Raw genomic sequence first — 19,744 nt, 5'->3', positions numbered from 1 at the left:
TTCATGGAAAGCAAAAGTAACGTTCACGTGTGCTTGTTGTACCGTGCAGTTGCTGAAAGAGAGAGAGCCAAGATAGCTCTATAATGTATTGTAATTATGATAATGACGATGATAATAATAATATTAAGGATAATGATTTTTAGGACTAATATTAATAATTGTGATACTTCTGATGGTAATTGCGATAATGGTATTGATAATTATGACGGTGACGATAATATTTGGTAGTGATAATAATAAACCGTATCTTAAGTTCTTAGACCATGAAGAATTTGCACTTAAAATTGAGTCCCGATTTTAGAACAGGCTCTCAAAGCCCGAAAAATCTTTGGATTTATTCAATTTACAATTTACAAAATTTGCAAAGTACATCTTGAGGCTCCTGAAACCCGAAAGTTATTGGTTGACTTTCTTTCAGATGTTGTGATATATACTAACTTAATCCTTGGCGACTTAGGTTTAATGATAATAACAATGATAAGTACGTTTATTTTAAAGAATAACTGCATTGTGAATATCCATTCTCCTCTCACATTCTTCAGCAAAGTATTTGTTTTGATGTACGAGATTATCATTTCAGAAATGTCTACCAGTGTAAAAGTTAATCGGAGAAGTGATAACGTTTCACTCGCAAATCGTTTTCAACAGATGTTGATGAATGTGCCAGGCCTGAAACAAACGAGTGTGACCCGAACGCTGAGTGTAACAACACGAAGGGATTCTATACCTGCCGCTGCATCAGTGGATATCAGGGCGATGGTAGAACGTGTTCAGGCAAGTTTCTTGTTTAATAGACTAAACAACTAAGCAATGGAATGTGTTTCAACGTGTGCACCATTCTAGCGTACATGCCAAAAATGGAAAAAACATGATTCTTTTCCGAAATGTGTTTGTCTTTAAAGATTTATTTACCAACGCAAGACGTTAAAACAAAAAATAAATGAAAATGATATAAATGTAATCCATTTATACCCAGTTCGATCAGTTCCACCAATTCTCAACCTCGTGGCTTTTAGCCTTTTCTTGCCCAGTCCAATGCTCATCATTCATTTATTACTTTCCGCTTCTGTTACCCTTAATTCCTGTGCTCAATTATCTGCAAAGAGTTTTGTGTTGCCGAAACGGCTGGGGAATTTCTCTTATTAACATTTGCCTTTTAATTAAACGTTTCGATCCATGTCGGATAGGTCTTTCTACTCAACGTGGCTGTTTTAATAAAAAGTCCTCAGTTGCCAAAGCCGCTCTTGGGGTCATGTAGAAAAAAGGCACACAAATCAACTTAGAACTGAAACACTGGGCCTTGGTCTTGATTACGATAGATCTTCGTGCTTAGTATACTACTAATTCTTAATCGTCGTCGCAAAGCGCGGCAAAGACGCAGCTCAAAAAGGTCGAACCGAACGCCCACTGTGGTGCTTCCTGCAGCCGCTATACAGTCCACGCATGACTTAGTAGCATAGCTTAAAGAAAGATAGCTTAAGTTTTAAGTTGGTTTTTGAGGAGAGGGGGAAACCGGAATACCCGGGGGAAAAGCTCTCGGAGCAGAGTAGAAAACCAAAAAAGTCAACCCACATATGGCGTCGAATCGGATAATCGAACCAGGGCCACATTAGTGGGAGGCGAGTGCTCTCACCACTCCACCAATTCTGCTCTGGATACTGATCCAATAAAATAGGAGTTGTAAAACGTTTTGTGGTTCATAACGTGCCATTAAGCTCACTTAAGATTTTGAATGCTTTCTTATTTTTTGATTGTTCCTTTCTTGTGTCTTACAGACGTGAATGAATGTGGAAATTTTGAAACATATGACTGTGACCTCAACGCTCAATGTTTCAACACTGAAGGATCGTACACCTGCAGCTGTAACGAGGGATATACTGGAGACGGCAAAACGTGCACAGGTAATTCTTACGCTTTTGCAACCTAGTTAAATAAGTTTACATTAAGATCGCATTTTCGAAATCAATAGCCTTCTTATGCGGATTTAAACAGGAAGAGTGTTATTTTATACTTACGTTTTGCAGAACACGGAGGGTCGTGGGTTCGAATCCCATCTGGAGCTCGGATTATTCCGAGTTCCCAGTGAGTTCTATTAACATTTCATTTGATATGTGGATATCGTTTTGCAGAACGGGTCTCTTCCATTAAATAGGTTTTCAATTTTGATTGTACACAGATATCGATAAATGTGCCAGTCCTAAAACAAACGGTTGTTACCTTAACTCTGCTTCTATCAACACTGAAGGGTTGTATACTACAGCGGTAACGAGGCATATACTGTCTGTCAAATCCAGGAGCAGGTTGAATCCGCTTTTACATAGGTTAAACTGGTGATCCTCATTTTACCTACAATCATAGATAAAACGGCGGGTCTAAAACACAGGTCACATTCCACAGGTCACTCGTTGCAGGTCATTGTTTTATGTTTTGGAAAGTAACCAAAACCCTGAATTTGGCTAACCCTAGGCCTAAGGTTGGTTTTTAGGCCTAGGGTTAGCCAAATTGAGGGTTTTGGGTTACTTTCAAGAAAGTAAAACAATGACCTGCAACGAGTGACCTGTGGAATGTGACCTGTGTTTTACACCCGCCGTAGATAAAACCGTTGGGGGGAGGTTAGCTTGTTTGACGTCCTTTTTTTTTTTTGCTTGTCTCTCTCCCCACCCCCCCCCCCCTCCCCCTCTTTCATTTGTACAACCCTGAACGGTTTCAGTGGACAATTGTTGCGTTACCTTCCAACATTGAATACGGAGAAAGTGGGCTGTACAGGAGAAGGAGAAACGTTTTCTTTGGTACCTTGAGGGAAGCGGGTTGAAATGCAGGTCTGATGCGGGTCATTTACATAACCTACCTGGAGGTGGTCTTAAATTAGAAATAAGACTTTTTTCCCTAACGTTCACAGTTTCTTTGAGAACAAACACAATTAGTGCTTCCTTTAACATTCAAAAGTTTTTTTGCCGTGTTATTATGAATTTTAGGCGTGTAAGGCAAAATTGTAACTTTCATACATGTATTAGGTTGTCTTGTTTTAAGTGATTTAATGATATTAAACTGTAGAGCAAATAACGTGATGAAAATTCCTTCATGAATTAACGAAAAGGGGAAGAGCATGCAAAACGGTGCATGCTCATAAATCGATGATTTTAACCCAATTTTAGTATTGCGAGATTTTATTTATGCATTTGAAAGTACATTGTAAGAACATTTCCAGAACGAGAAATGGAAGCCACATGTTAAATACTACGAGAGTTATAAGCGTTCAAAGTAGATTTCCTACTCTCATACAACCATAGCTAAAACCGTTGGGAAGGTTAGCACTTCTGACGTCTTTGCTTCTCTCGATTTATTCCAACACAACCACTCTGTATTCTAGGATCTAGACAAAAAAAAAAGAAAAACAATTAGATTGCAGCAAGTGTCGTAATGTTGTATGTTACTCTAACTGAAAAATGTTGCTGCAGAATGAGGAAAACACGAGATGACACGATGCTCACTAATAGCCATCATTTGGCGAACTTCAAGCTCACTTTAAAATGAGGAAAACAGTATTGCACATTGCCTACCACATGGCACTGATATAATTTGTGAAGGATTTTGCTCCTGTTTATGATGCTGCTCGGTGGATGTGGATGGTAGTGTTTTTAAGGATTAGGTGGCATTTGGGAAATAAACAGTCTTCTTATGCTGTTTGAAATAGGAATAGTGCGTGTGAATATAATATGATGGATTTTGGGTTCGCGAGTCCTATTACGTACCTGTGCCAATTTCCCGGCTATTACGAGGTCATTATTACAGTTACCTAGCTGCCATGCGTTTGTTTTACTATGAGTGCTTTGTAGACTGTTTTCTAAGGATGCTTTGTTTACTTGTGTTGACTTAATTTTGCACAGATATCGATGAATGTGCCAGTCCTAAAAGAAACGAGTGTGACCCTAATGCAGCTTGTATCAACGCTGAAGGATCGTATACCTGCAGATGTCGTGATGGATATACAGGAGATGGACAAAACTGCACAGGTAATCAGTACGATTTTGTGAGTTAGATAAGTAAGTTAACATTTGAAATCAGAAGCAGGAATGGCGCAGTGGTCAGAGCACTCGCCTCACCAATGTGGCCAGGGATCGATTCCTAGACTCCGTGTCATATGTGGGTTTATTTGTTGGTTCTCTTCTCAGCTTCAGGAACTTTATCTGCGGGTACTCCGTCTTTCCCCTCTCCTCAAACACCAACCTATCATCTCATATGTGTTGATTTGATTGTATTTCTGTCAAGCCAGTCCCAATTAATGGCGTAGCACTAAATGCACTTCTCAAGAACTATGGCAAATAAAGATGTTATTAGTTTGAAATAACAATAATAATAATAATAATAATAATAATAATAATAATAATAATAATAATAACAATAATAATAATAATAATAATTTGGGAAAATTGTAATGCTTAAGAGTAATATTAAACATTGTTTATTTTTGAAAGCGTAATAAAGATATTATTATTATTATTATTATTATTTTTTTTATTATTATTATCATTATTATTTTATTTTATTTATTTATTTATTCATTTGGAAGTTTTAAAACAGTTTTAACAGAGAAATATCTATATTGCTCGTAAATTTATAGTTCTTACCTTTTGGAGATATTTTAATTTTTGTAAATATTTTTATTTTTTATTATGCAAATAATATCATTATTATTATTATTATCTCTTCAATCCTTTGCTGCATCATTTTCAGTTTTTTTCTTTCATGCCTTTGTTTATGTTCGTTTTATTGTTTCGCAGAAAGACAGGATTTTATCAGAATGTCTCTTGTCTACGGGGTCTCTTCCTTTAAAATGTTCATTTACTAATCTTAAACAAATTTTACCTACAGATATCGATGAATGTGCCAGCCCTGAAACTAACGAGTGTGGTCCCAACGCTCAGTGTAGCAACATTGAAGGATCGTATACATGTAGCTGCGATGCAGGATATACAGGAGATGGCAAAACGTGCACAGGTAATAGCTGATTTCTTGTCTTGTCAGTGTAAGGAATTACCGATAAAAGAGGTTAATAAGAGTTCAGAGGAGATAAGGGATGCTGCCCAGGACTGTGATGGATGAAGCGGTTTCGTTTCAACAAACAGGTGTTTGTTCCAGTTTACCACTGAATAAGATGACTTTCGAATACGTCATTTTCTTGGCTTTTAAGCTTCAAACCTTCTTTTTTTATCTTTTTATGTCCTTTTCTTTTAAAACAAATTTCTATGGGTATAAGAAAATAGCATGAACAACGCTCGAAGATGTTTATTGATTTAATTTTGACAGATATTAATGAATGCCTTGTTGTCAACGGAGGATGCCAGCAAGTTTGTAAAAACACCGATGGTGGCTTTGAGTGTTCCTGCAACAAAGGTTTTACCCTGAACGCCGACAATACCACTTGCCAAAGTAATGTATCATTTACACTGCCTAACATATCAGTCGGGATTTATTAAGGAAGAATTCGCAGTATTGAGAGGCTCGTAAAGTTTTCTTTAGCTTGAAATGCCGTGCAAGAAAAACTTTTGTATAGACCTTGCTATTTTATCCTGATGCATAGCAAATTCAGAAACACTGTAGAACACTTAGAACACGCCTTGCATGACCGAGTTTGCCATCTCACATTATATGTATCATTTTCTTCAAGATCTGCTGAGCAGAGAGGGTTAAAGTCAAGTCAAGTCAAGTCAAGTCAAGTCAAAGTCGTCCTTAACGGCGTTGACAAATAAAACACAAATATCGGCAGGGAGAAGAACTCCTTTCGGGAAATTGTTATGGTTTTCAGAAGAGTAAATAGAGTCAGTTAAAAGTTTAATTGGTTGATTTTTATTCTCTCTTCAGAATTTGACTGCGAAGCCGTGGCAGACATAGCATTTATTGTGGATTCATCGGGAAGCATTGGTAGACGTAATTGGGCAAAAATGCTAGAGTTCCTGAAAAGGATGATTGAGGCCTTAAATGTGGGTCCTAATAAGACTCACATTGCTGTAATTGCTTACAGCTCTAAGGCTGTGTTAGAGTTTCCATTTAACAAACTCAAGGGCTCTGATGTGACAGCACAGGAATACGGAAAACTCATAGATCGCATAAGGTTCCAGAGAGGCTTTACTTTCATCGATAAAGCTCTGTTGCTAGCGGAAAGTGATGTATTTACAACAGCAGCGGGAATGAGACCAGAATTGCCACAGGTACGATTACCGTCGTTGATGTGCAAACATTTTATTGTGCTTCTGCCAGATGTTATCAATCGTATTGGGTCTAACTTGGCTTAAATTGTAGGGCACCAACTTTTAACTGAGAGGAAGGTCGTGGTTTCTAATGCCATCGATGACAAATGTCTGTGCCTAATCAGCTCTTAGTTACGTTCCATCCATCTTATTACGGATGAATTTTAAATCACAGACGATCAGAGAAACTTGTTTCGCGCGTGCTACAGTCCATTTGAAAATTGTAGACACAAATGAATAATAGGTTCATTAGCTTTTAAATCTTTTGGTCCTATAAGCATCAGTTGAGTTACCTGTGGACCTTACGAGCGCTTTGTGGTACATTTCTTGACCGGCTTCGTTTACTTCAGTCTTCACTGTCATTTAGACGAAGCCGTCAAAGCGACGCTTCGGGCGCCTATTCCGAAATGGCTTAGAATTAACTGCCCACGGTGGTTGCGATGCAGGCAGGGGAATTTTGCAGACCGACGATTGCCGAATGGTTAGCTTTCAATTATGGCAGTGCAATGTCTGCGGTAATTCGGTCTAGGCGCCGATTTCTCAAATGGTTAGCCTTTAGTTATGGTTGCGTATATGTACAGTTATTACTTTGAAAATACCGATTTTAGAATCTTCGGCGCTCTGATGCCGTCGAAGTAGGTACCTTTGAAGACAGCCGCAGGCAAGAAAACATCTTTGTTGATTCTTTGGAGGCTTTCTGCATGGGTTCGTTTTCTTCTTTTTTGCAATATCAGCATCTTGTTCCTTTTGTTTTCAGATTGCAGTTGTTATCACCGACGGCCAACAAACAACTGACAGGGGTAGCTTCACAGAACTATCAGAGGCTTCTCGCGGGCTCAAGGACAAGAATGTAAACGTGTTTTCTCTTGGTATTGGATCAGGTGTCAATGAAACACAGTTAACCGACATTGCCAGTTCAGCTAAAAATGTATTCACTGCCCCCACCTTTGCAGATCTTACTCCTGCAGCTGATACTATTGTGGAAAATTCTTGTACTGGTAAGTTGGGTTTCAATGTAAAAAACAAAAAAAACTCCAAGCTATTTAGCAAGGTGATAAGTGATGAGTCCGAAACTGGAAGAACGGATATGACAAGTGAAAAACGGTCCGGACAGTTGAACTCTTCCATAAGCAAACCTTCGAAGACTAATCACTCATCCCTGGTAGAAACAGAGCTTGTACAAGTGCTGATTTTAAAAGGTGTAATAGTAGTGCATGTTTTACCAGGAACTTTGAGCATTAGCATGTTTAATGATTCCAAAGTATCATTTCCCTCCCAAGAAAGCGTTAACAAAGTGGCCATGTTTGCTTTACAGCTGCTCTCCGCGAAACACCAACACCACCACGTAAGTGTTTTTTATTTTATTTTATTTTATTTAAATAAAAAAAGTTATAACCAGATGATATGTTGCGATCTTGATCAAGGCAGATGTAAGGTCCTTTTTTGGTCTTTCTTTTTCTTTATACAAATGACTCATCGGTTAAGAATTTGAAAAAGAGACGTTAGAATTGTTCAGAAAGGTTTCAACATGCGAGGTGAGTCGGAATAGTCGCGAAACGATTTCAAACTGTAGCCGAAGAAATATTTTTCAGTTACTTCACTCGGCATTGATTTAAGTTTACTATTTGCTTTCATCATAATGTTATGAGCGATGCCTTTAAAAGTCATTGAATTAAAGCTATGGTTACATTCTAAACCTTGGGCTATATGTGTTTCAATTGATACTTGCCATGGATTGTGTACAGGGTTCCATGCTTGATACGGAGGTCCCGGTGACCAATCAAGTTTTGCGGAGTTCAAGCACAGCGTGACTTTTAACGTTTCTTTCCCCTTTCTTCTGTAGCATGTAGAGCTGTTGCAGATGTAGCATTGATTGTGGACTCCTCAGGAAGCATTGGTCGTTCAAGATGGCCATTGATGTTACAGTTTTTGAAAGACATAATAAATGAATTCAACGTTGGACCAGATTCTACCCATGTAGCAGTAATTGCTTACAGTACCAAGCCTAAACTTGAGTTTACGTTCAATACTTTCTCTGAAGCCGAAATTACAGCGCAGGAATATGGAAAGCGCATCGATGCGATACGTTTTCAGCGGGGATTTACTTATATTGACAGAGCTCTAAAAATGGCTGATGAACTTGTGTTTGTATCAAGTGCTGGAATGCGGGCTACAGTACCAAAGGTGATGAGTGAAAGAACGTCATTGGAATGCCATGCGTTTCAGTATGAGCTTTATTAAAACATCACTAAACCCAATTGTTTGTTTGCTTGAACTTACCGCAGGTTGCAATTGTGATTACCGATGGCGAGCAGTCAACTCAGGAACAATTTACACCACTTGATAAAGCGTCTCAAGGCATAAAAGACAAGGGAGTAACAGTGTACGCCTTGGGTATCGGTCGCAGTGTAAATTCTGGGCAACTGAGGCAAATTGCAAGCTCTGATGACAAAGTGTTCAAATCTACTGGGTTTGATGATCTCGTGGAGATTGTCAAACCAATTGTGCAAAAGTCTTGTCCAAGCCCACCGGGTAAGGAGAAATTCAATAAAGTAGAGTTAAATTTCTGCTAAAGATAGTGTTCATAATTTGAAAAAGTCTCTCCATTGTGCAACCGGACAGAAAGAAAAGGCGGCAAACCAGTCGATATCTTTGGAATGGTTAGTGATCCTGGCATCCACCATACGTTTTTAACACCTGGGACTAGCTTGTGCAAAGAAGTGGCCACGACGTTTCCTTTCTTTCTGCCAAGTTTCTTTCCTTCATGACGTTTGCTTTCATAAATTCTTCCTTTTTTGATAGAGTGCCGTAAAATTGCGACACACACAAATACAAGTGCCAAATACTTGAACATTGTGTTCTAATAGATTTCAACTGAAGAAATGTTACTTAGAACAATGCCGCTCTTTTTATACATTGTTTTGAGAAAGAATGTTTGAGAGGCTCGAATTTTTTGTTCCCACAGAAGAAACATGTCCGATCCCTATGGACACCACCTTCGTCATCGATTCATCTGTCTGCGATGACCTTGACAACTGGAATCGTGTCTTGAAGTTTGTCCAAGAGTTGGTTACGTTTTTCGATGTGTCAAAGCCCGTAGGTCGCATTGCGTTAATTCCATTCAGCACAGATGGCAAGGTTGTTCTGAAATTTAACACGTTAACTGGAACGCTTCTGAACAGCGAGGAAGTTAACAGACGGGTTAGTCTCCTAGAATGCAAGGGAGGCTCGAGGCAGATTGATAAGGCATTGGCCCTGGCAGAAAATGAAGTGTTGACCCGCGAGAGCGGAATGAGAGATGGTGTATCCAGGGTAAGAAAAGTTTGATTGAATATTTATTTGCCAGTTTATAAATCGTCCAAAGCAAACTTGGTCGGATGACAACACGCATACACTACTTAAAATTCGTTAGAGTTATACTTTGCGAAAGCGCAAGACCGAAAAGGAATAGATGGGGCTAGATGGGCGTCAAACGCGTGACTTCAAAGTAGTAATGAAGTTAACGTAATTTCCAGGGCGCAGCGTTAAATGGGATGAATTCGAGGCAACAATCATATCATTGAAATGGAGTCAACATTTTTTTCTGAATTTCTTTCGTTTGCTCTAGCCCGTGTTCATGATTACGACAGGAAAGCAAACAACGGATCAGGGAGCCTATACACCGCTTGATGAGGTCTCAGCACGTCTTCAGAATAAAGGATCAGCTGTCTTCGTGCTCGGCATAGGAAAGGATGTCGATCTTTCTGAACTGAACCAGATTGCCTCTGGACCTGATAATGTGTTTAAAGTAGATTCGTTTGAGGAGTTGGAAGACAAAGCAGATGAGCTAAAGAAAGGCATTTGCGTAAAAGGTATTTTATTGATGTCTGTGTAGCCTGGTTCACAATGATCTATGAAATGTGATTTCACTCCACCTCTCCTCTTTCTTTTGAATTCCAGACTACACTCCAAAGTAGTTTAGTCCTTTTAACCCTATATAATCTATAGTAATAATGATAATGAAACAAAACAAAGATGCTGTTTGATAGGCTACTTTAGAAATTTAATTGAGCCTCTTTGGCTTTCATGGAAAGCAAAAGTAACGTTCACGTGTGCTTGTTGTACCGTGCAGTTGCTGAAAGAGAGAGAGCCAAGATAGCTCTATAATGTATTGTAATTATGATAATGACGATGATAATAATAATATTAAGGATAATGATTTTTAGGACTAATATTAGAAAGGTGAGGCTAATGAAACCAACACATGATTCACTGTTACTCCGAGTTTCGTGCTTACGCACTCATCAGACAGTATTTAATAAAGAAAATTCCTATCACTTATATACAATAGAGTGAGAAAATTTATAGTTATTTGCATAAGTCTATTTATAGATGACAGTCAATCAAAACAACGTCAAGGTCAGCTACAGTTGTATGGACAATATGCAATCTATAATTAACAAGCACAACAAGAAAGTAACCAGCATCGACACCAAACCTAACGCCCAAGACCAATGCAACTGCCGCGATAAAGACCAATGCCCCATTGATAATAACTGCTTAACATCAGCTGTAATCTACAACGCCCGAGTCACAACAGACGATACTACGAAGAACTACATCGGATTGACAGAAGGAACATACAAAAAAAGATTCAAGCAACACAAACATTAATTCCACAACAGAAGCTACATGAACAGCACAGAACTATCTAAATACATCTGGCATCTACGCGACAGCAACAAAGACTTTAATATTAAATGGACTATCATCTGCAAAGCAAGACCGTACAGCAACATCACGAAGAGATGCGACCTTTGCACGACAGAAAAACTAATGATAATTAACTCCAAGCCCGACGAACTGCTGAACAAAAGATCTGAACTTATCTCGAAGTGCCGCCACGAAAACAAGTTCTACTTAAGGAACAATTGACTGTCATCTATAAATAGACTTTCACTCACAACCCACGCCCTTAAATAGCTCACTCACGCCCATTGTAAGTATGCAAATAACAATAACTTTTTTCACATGCTTGTATATAAGTGATAGGAATTTTCTTTATTAAATACTGTCTGATGAGTGCGTAAGCACGAAACTCGGAGTAACAGTGAATCATGTGTTGGTTTCATTAGCCTCACCTTTCTACGATTTAGCTCTACACTTATGTGTATTGAGCACTATTTAACAGTGTTGGCAGCTTATTATTATTATTATTATTATTATTATTATTAGGACTAATATTAATAATTGTGATACTTCTGATGGTAATTGCGATAATGGTATTGATAATTATGACGGTGACGATAATATTTGGTAGTGATAATGATAAACCGTATCTTAAGTTCTTAGACCATGAAGAATTTGCACTTAAAATTGAGTCCCGATTTTAGAACAGGCTCTCAAAGCCCGAAAAATCTTTGGATTTATTGAATTTACAGTTTACAAAATGTGCTTTGTCTTCACATAATTTTAGGCTTTGAATGTCTTTGCAAAGTACATCTTGAGGCTCCTGAAACCCGAAAAGTTATTGGTTGACTTTCTTTCAGATGTTGTGATATATACTAACTTAATCCTTGGCGACTTAGGTTTAATGATAATAACAATGATAAGTACGTTTATTTTAAAGAATGACTGCATTGTGAATATCCATTCTCCTCTCACATTCTTCAGCAAAGTATTTGTTTTGATGTACAAGATTATCATTTCAGAAATGTCTACCAGTGTAAACGTTAATCGGAGAAGTGATAACGTTTCACTCGCAAATCGTTTTCAACAGATGTTGATGAATGTGCCAGGCCTGAAACAAACGAGTGTGACCCGAACGCTGAGTGTAACAACACGAAGGGATTCTATACCTGCCGCTGCATCAGTGGATATCAGGGCGATGGTAGAACGTGTTCAGGCAAGTTTCTTGTTTTTCGCGCATCCTTCGTTGTGGCAAATGTTGCTTTTTGAAATTTAATAGACTAAACAACTAAGCAATGGAATGTGTTTCAACGTGTGCACCATTCTAGCGTACATGCCAAAAATGGAAAAAACATGATTCTTTTCCGAAATGTGTTTGTCTTTAAACATTTATTTACCAACGCAAGACGTTAAAACAAAAAATAAATGAAAATGATATAAATGTAATCCATTTACGGCTATCCCAAAAAAATCGCTGCTGATGTTATAAGAAAGAAAGCGAGGCCTCCACCACCTACACCTACTCCAGAAGAGTTGGTTGGTATGTTTTTTAAATGGGTTGAGCCAACAAACCGACGCAACTTTGCAGTCCTTCCCTACATCAAAGGCGTCACGGAACCTCTCACAAGAATCCTCAAGGAACACGACATCCAAGTCACTAGCAGACCAGTTAAAACTTTACAGCAGCATTTCCCTATCCCTAAGTTTCGACCTGCCGAAGACGACCAGTGCAATGTCATCTATAAAATTCCATGCGCATCTTGCCCGTGGAGCTACATTGGCGAAACTAAAAGATCCTTTACTACTAGGAGAAAGGAACATATGAGGAACTTAAAGCATTGTACTAAAGGCTCAAATGTCGCAAAACACGCGTGGACTTTTAATCATGATATTGACTTTAACAATTCTAAAATCATTGACAAAGCGAACAACCGGAGTAGAAAGACATTGGAGTCATGGCACACGGCAAAAACTGTAGGGGCAGACAACAATTCGTGCCCGCTCCCAAGACAATATCACATTCTCTTAAAGAAACACTAATTTTCTTAGCATTTTAAACATTCTTTCCACTACATGCTTTTACCTTTTAATTTATGCGAATTTTTCGTTATATTTAAATTTCTTTCGCTTTTAGGCTTCACACATTTTTATCCGTTGAAGGCAGCAGTTCAGTCTGTCGAAAGCTCATAGTTTTTTCAAAACTTTTTACCAGAGAACGATTTTACTTTTTTCTTAACATGAATCCTGGTAACGGATCTTCAATATTTTTACATTTATACCCAGTTCGATCAGTTCCACCGATTCTCAACCTCGTGGCTTTTAGCCTTTTCTTGCCCAGTCCAATGCTCATCATTCATTTATTACTTTCCGCTTCTGTTTCCCTTAATTCCTGTGCTCAATTATCTGCAAAGAGTTTTGTGTTGCCGAAACGGCTGGGAAATTTCTCTTATTAACATTTGCCTTTTAATTAAACGTTTCGATCCATGTCGGATAGGTCTTTCTACTCAACGTGGCTGTTTTAATAAAAAGTCCTCAGTTGCCAAAGCCGCTCTTGGGGTCATTTAGAAAAAAGGCACACAAATCAACTTAGAACTGAAACACTGGGCCTTGGTCTTGATTACGATAGATCTTCGTGCTTAGTATACTACTAATTCTTAATCGTCGTCGCAAAGCGCGGCAAAGACGCAGCTCAAAAAGGTCGAACCGAACGCCCACTGTGGTGCCTCCTGCAGCCGCTATACAGTCCACGCATGACTTTGTAGCATAGCTTAAAGAAAGGTAGTTTAAGTTTTAAGTTGGTTTTTGAGGAGAGGGGGAAACCGGAATACCCGGGGGAAAACCTCTCGGAGCAGAGTAGAAAACCAAAAAAGTCAACCCACATATGGCGTCGAATCCGATAATCGAACCAGGGCCACATTAGTGAGAGGCGAGTGCTCTCACCACTCCACCAATCCTGCTCTGGATACTGATCCAATAAAATAGGAGTTGTAAAACGTTTTGTGGTTCATAACTTGCCATTAAGCTTACTTAAGATTTTGAATGCTTTCTTATTTTTGGATTATTCCTTTTTTGTATCTTACAGACGTGAATGAATGTGCAAATTTTGAAACATATGACTGTGACCTCAACGCTCAATGTTTCAACACTGAAGGATCGTACACCTGCAGCTGTAACGAGGGATATACTGGAGACGGCAAAACGTGCACAGGTAATTCTTACGCTTTTGCAACCTAGTTAAATAAGTTTACATTAAGGTCGCATTTTCGAAATCAATAGCCTTTTTATGCGGATTGAAACAGGAAGAGTGTTATTTTATACTTACGTTTTGCAGAACACAGAGGGTCGTGGGTTCGAATCCCATCTGGAGCTCGGATTTTTCCGAGTTCCCAGTGAGTTCTATCAACATTTCATTTGATATGTGGATATCGTTTTGCAGAACGGGTCTCTTCCATTAAATAGGTTTTCAATTTTGATTGTACACAGATATCGATAAATGTGCTAGTCCTAAAACAAACGAGTGTTACCTTAACTCTGCTTCTATCAACACTGAAGGGTTGTATACTACAGCGGTAACGAGGGATATACTGTCTGTCAAATCCAGGAGCAGGTTGAATCCGCTTTTACATAGGTTAAACTGGTGATCCTCACTTTACCTACAATCATAGATAAAACGGCGGGTGTAAAACACAGGTCACATTCCACAGGTCACTCGTTGCAGGTCATTTTTTTATGTTTTGGAAATTAACCAAAACCCTGAATTTGGCTAACCCTAGGCCTAAGGTTGGTTTTTAGGCCTAGGGTTAGCCAAATTGAGGGTTTTGGGTTACTTTCAAGAAAGTAAAACAATGACCTGCAACGAGTGACCTGTGGAATGTGACCTGTGTTTTACACCCGCCGTAGATAAAACCGTTGGGGGGAGGTTAGCTTGTTTGACGTCCTTTTTTTTTTTTGCTTGTCTCTCTCCCCCCCCCCCCCCCCCCCTCCCCCTCTTTCATTTGTACAACCCTGAACGGTTTCAGTGGACAATTGTTGCGTTACCTTCCAACATTGAATACGGAGAAAGTGGGCTGTACAGGAGAAGGAGAAACGTTTTCTTTGGTACCTTGAGGGAAGCGGGTTGAAATGCAGGTCTGATGCGGGTCATTTACATAACCTACCTGGAGGTGGTCTTAAATTAGAAATAAGACTTTTTTCCCTAACGTTCACAGTTTCTTTGAGAACAAACACAATTAGTGCTTCCTTTAACATTCAAAAGTTTTTTTGCCGTGTTATTATGAATTTTAGGCGTGTAAGGCAAAATTGTAACTTTCATACATGTATTAGGTTGTCTTGTTTTAAGTGATTTAATGATATTAAATTGTAGAGCAAATAACGTGATGAAAATTCCTTCATGAATTAACGAAAAGGGGAAGAGTCTAAATGATAGTTAATTGACCCTTTCGGCAAAACGGTGCATGCTCATAAATCGATGATTTTAACCCAATTTTAGTATTGCGAGATTTTATTTATGCATTTGAAAGTACATTGTAAGAACATTTCCAGAACGAGAAATGGAAGCCACATGTTAAATACTACGAGAGTTATAAGCGTTCAAAGTAGATTTCCTACTCTCATACAACCATAGCTAAAACCGTTGGGAAGGTTAGCACTTCTGACGTCTTTGCTTCTCTCGATTTATTCCAACACAACCACTCTGTATTCTAGGATCTAGACAAAAAAAAAAGAAAAACAATTAGATTGCAGCAAGTGTCGTAATGTTGTATGTTACTCTAACTGAAAAATGTTGCTGCAGAATGAGGAAAACACGAGATGACACGATGCTCACTAATAGCCATCATTTGGCGAACAGTATTGCACATTGCCTACCACATGGCACTGATATAATTTGTGAAGGATTTTGCTCCTGTGTATGATGCTGCTCGGTGGATGTGGATGGTAGTGTTTTTAAGGATTATGCTGTTTGAAGTAGGAATAGTGCGTGTGAATATAATATGATGGATTTTGGGTTCGCGAGTCCTATTACGTACCTGTGCCAATTTCCCGGCTATTACGGCTATTACGAGGTCATTATTACAGTTACCTAGCTGCCATGCGTTTGTTTTACTACGAGTGCTTTGTAGACTGTTTTCTAAGGATGCTTTCTTTACTTCTGTTGCCTTAACTTTGCACAGATATCGATGAATGTGCCAGTCCTAAAAGAAACGAGTGTGACCCTAATGCAGCTTGTATCAACGCTGAAGGATCGTATACCTGCAGATGTCGTGATGGATATACAGGAGATGGACAAAATTGCACAGGTAATCAGTACGATTTTGTGAGTTAGATAAGTAAGTTAACATTTGAAATCAGAAGCAGGAATGGCGCAGTGGTCAGAGCACTCGCCTCACCAATGTGGCGAGGGATCGATTCCTAGACTCCGTGTCATATGTGGGTTTATTTGTTAGTTCTCTTCTCAGCTTCAGGAACTCTATCTGCGGGTACTCCGTCTTTCTCCTCTCCTCAAACACCAACCTATCATCTCATATGTGTTGATTTGATTGTATTTCTGTCAAGCCAGTCCCAATTAATGGCGTAGCACTAAATGCACTTCTCAAGAACTATGGCAAATAAAGATGTTATTAGTTTGAAATAATAATAATAATAATAATAATAATAATAATAATAACAATAATAATAATAATAATAATAATAATAATAATAATAAATTGGGAAAATTGTAATGCTTAAGAGTAATATTAAACATTGTTTATTTTTGAAAGCGTAATAAAGATATTATTAATATTATTATTATTATTATTATTATTATTATTTTTATTATTATCATTATTATTATTATTATTATTATCTCTTCAATCCTTTGCTGCATCATTTTCAGTTTTTTTCTTCCATGCGTTTGTTTATGTTCGTTTTATTGTTTCGCAGAAAGACAGGATTTTATCAGATTGTCTCTTGTCTACGGGGTCTCTTCCTTTAAAATGTTCATTTACTAATCTTAAACAAATTTTACCTACAGATATCGATGAATGTGCCAGCCCTGAAACTAACGAGTGTGGTCCCAACGCTCAGTGTAGCAACATTGAAGGATCGTATACATGTAGCTGCGATGCAGGATATACAGGAGATGGCAAAACGTGCACAGGTAATAGCTGATTTCTTGTCTTGTCAGTGTAAGGAATTACCGATAAAAGAGGTTAATAAGAGTTCAGAGGAGATAAGGGATGCTGCCCAGGACTGTGATGGATGAAGCGGTTTCGTTTCAACAAACAGGTGTTTGTTCCAGTTTACCACTGAATAAGATGACTTTCGAATACGTCATTTTCTTGGCTTTTAAGCTTCAAACCTTCTTTTTTTATCTTTTTATGTCCTTTTCTTTTAAAACAAATTTCTATGAGTATAAGAAAATAGCATGAACAACGCTCGAAGATGTTTATTGATTTAATTTTGACAGATGTTAATGAATGCCTTGTTGTCAACGGAGGATGCCAGCAAGTTTGTAAAAACACCGATGGTGGCTTTGAGTGTTCCTGCAACAAAGGTTTTACCCTGAACGCCGACAATACCACTTGCCAAAGTAATGTATCATTTACACTGCCTAACGTATCAGTCGGGATTTATTAAGGAAGAATTCGCAGTATTGAGAGGCTCGTAAAGTTTTCTTTAGCTTGAAATGCCGTGCGGGAAAAACTTTTGTATAGACCTTGCTATTTTATCCTGATGCATAGCAAATTCAGAAACACTGTAGAACACTTAGAACACGCCTTGCATGACCGAGTTTGCCATCTCACATTATATGTATCATTTTCTTCAAGATCTGCTGAGCAGAGAGGGTGTTACAAAAACTCAAAGTCGTCCTTAACGGCGTTGACAAATAAAACACAAATATCGGCAGGGAGAAGAACTTCTTTCGGGAAATTGTTATGGCTTTTCAGAAGTGTAAATAGAGTCAGTTAAATGGTTACTTAGTTGATATAATTTTTTTAAAAATTTATTCTCTCTTCAGAATTTGACTGCGAAGCCGTGGCAGACATAGCATTTATTGTGGATTCATCGGGAAGCATTGGTAGACGTAATTGGGCAAAAATGCTAGAGTTCCTGAAAAGGATGATTGAGGCCTTAAATGTGGGTCCTAATAAGACTCACATTGCTGTAATTGCTTACAGCTCTAAGGCTGTGTTAGAGTTTCCATTTAACAAACTCAAGGGCTCTGATGTGACAGCACAGGAATACGGAAAACTCATAGATCGCATAAGGTTCCAGAGAGGCTTTACTTTCATCGATAAAGCTCTGTTGCTAGCGGAAAGTGATGTATTTACAACAGCAGCGGGAATGAGACCAGAATTGCCACAGGTACGATTACCGTCGTTGATGTGCAAACATTTTATTGTGCTTCTGCCAGATGTTATCAATCGTATTGGGTCTAACTTGGCTTAAATTGTAGGGCACCAACTTTTAACTGAGAGGAAGGTCGTGGTTTCTAATGCCATCGATGACAAATGTCTGTGCCTAATCAGCTCTTAGTTACGTTCCATCCATCTTATTACGGATGAATTTTAAATCACAGACGATCAGAGAAACTTGTTTCGCGCGTGCTACAGTCCATTTGAAAATTGTAGACACAAATGAATAATAGGTTAATTATCTTTTAAATCTTTTGGTCCTATAAGCATCAGTTGAGTTACCTGTGGACCTTACGAGCGCTTTGTGGTACATTTCTTGACCGGCTTCGTTTACTTCAGTCTTCACTGTCATTTAGACGAAGCCGTCAAAGCGACGCTTTGGGCGCCTATTCCGAAATGGCTTAGAATTAACTGCCCACGGTGGTTGCGATGCAGGCAGGGGAATTTTGCAGACCGACGATTGCCGAATGGTTAGCTTTCAATTATGGCAGTGCAATGTCTGCGGTAATTCGGTCTAGGCGCCGATTTCTCAAATGGTTAGCCTTTAGTTATGGTTGCGTATATGTACAGTTATTACTTTGAAAATACCGATTTTAGAATCTTCGGCGCTCTGATGCCGTCGAAGTAGGTACCTTTGAAGACAGCCGCAGGGAAGAAAACATCTTTGTTGATTCTTTGGAGGCTTTCTGCATGGGTTCGTTTTCTTCTTTTTTGCAATATCAGCATCTTGTTCCTTTTGTTTTCAGATTGCAGTTGTTATCACCGACGGCCAACAAACAACTGACAGGGGTAGCTTCACAGAACTATCAGAGGCTTCTCGCGGGCTCAAGGACAAGAATGTAAACGTGTTTTCTCTTGGTATTGGATCAGGTGTCAATGAAACACAGTTAACCGACATTGCCAGTTCAGCTAAAAATGTATTCACTGCCCCCACCTTTGCAGATCTTACTCCTGCAGCTGATACTATTGTGGAAAATTCTTGTACTGGTAAGTTGGGTTTCAATGTAAAAAACAAAAAAACACTCGCGAGAACACCAAGCTATTTAGCAAGGTGATACGTGATGAGTCCGAAACTGGAAGAACGGATATGACAAGTGAAAAACGGTCCGGACAGTTGAACTCTTCCATAAGCAAACCTTCGGAGACTGATCCCTCATCCCTGGTAGAAACAGAGCTTGTACAAGTGCTGATTTTAAAAGGTGTAATAGTAGTGCATGTTTTACCAGGAACTTTGAGCATTAGCATGTTTAATGATTCCAAAGTATCATTTCCCTCCCAAGAAAGCGTTAACAAAGTGGCCATGTTTGCTTTACAGCTGCTCTCCGCGAAACACCAACACCACCACGTAAGTGTTTTTTATTTTATTTTATTTTATTTAAATAAAAAAAGTTATAACCAGATGATATGTTGCGATCTTGATCAAGGCAGATG

At 38.7% G+C, this 19,744-nt stretch overlaps 1 protein-coding gene across 1 annotated transcript in view; it reads left to right on the top strand.

The window, feature by feature from the left end:
* LOC138020152 (uncharacterized) overlaps positions 1-19,744 on the top strand; it is a 202,410-nt gene that overhangs the window by 132,442 nt on the left and 50,224 nt on the right. Inside the window, 20 exon segments of the mRNA XM_068867178.1 lie at positions 649-774; positions 1,776-1,901; positions 3,888-4,013; positions 4,873-4,998; positions 5,308-5,430; positions 5,863-6,209; positions 7,006-7,246; positions 7,564-7,593; positions 8,092-8,432; positions 8,534-8,780; positions 9,214-9,560; positions 9,856-10,099; positions 12,007-12,132; positions 13,999-14,124; positions 16,088-16,213; positions 16,930-17,055; positions 17,365-17,487; positions 17,917-18,263; positions 19,060-19,300; positions 19,629-19,658. Of these exon segments, the coding sequence (XP_068723279.1) occupies positions 649-774; positions 1,776-1,901; positions 3,888-4,013; positions 4,873-4,998; positions 5,308-5,430; positions 5,863-6,209; positions 7,006-7,246; positions 7,564-7,593; positions 8,092-8,432; positions 8,534-8,780; positions 9,214-9,560; positions 9,856-10,099; positions 12,007-12,132; positions 13,999-14,124; positions 16,088-16,213; positions 16,930-17,055; positions 17,365-17,487; positions 17,917-18,263; positions 19,060-19,300; positions 19,629-19,658 (3,669 nt within the window).

Source organism: Montipora capricornis, chromosome 10 (genome assembly GCF_036669925.1).
Source record: "Montipora capricornis isolate CH-2021 chromosome 10, ASM3666992v2, whole genome shotgun sequence".
Classification (NCBI taxonomy): domain Eukaryota; kingdom Metazoa; phylum Cnidaria; class Anthozoa; order Scleractinia; family Acroporidae; genus Montipora; species Montipora capricornis.
The sequence above is the reverse complement of the archived record's forward strand: the minus strand, read 5'-3'. Positions and strand labels throughout refer to the sequence as shown.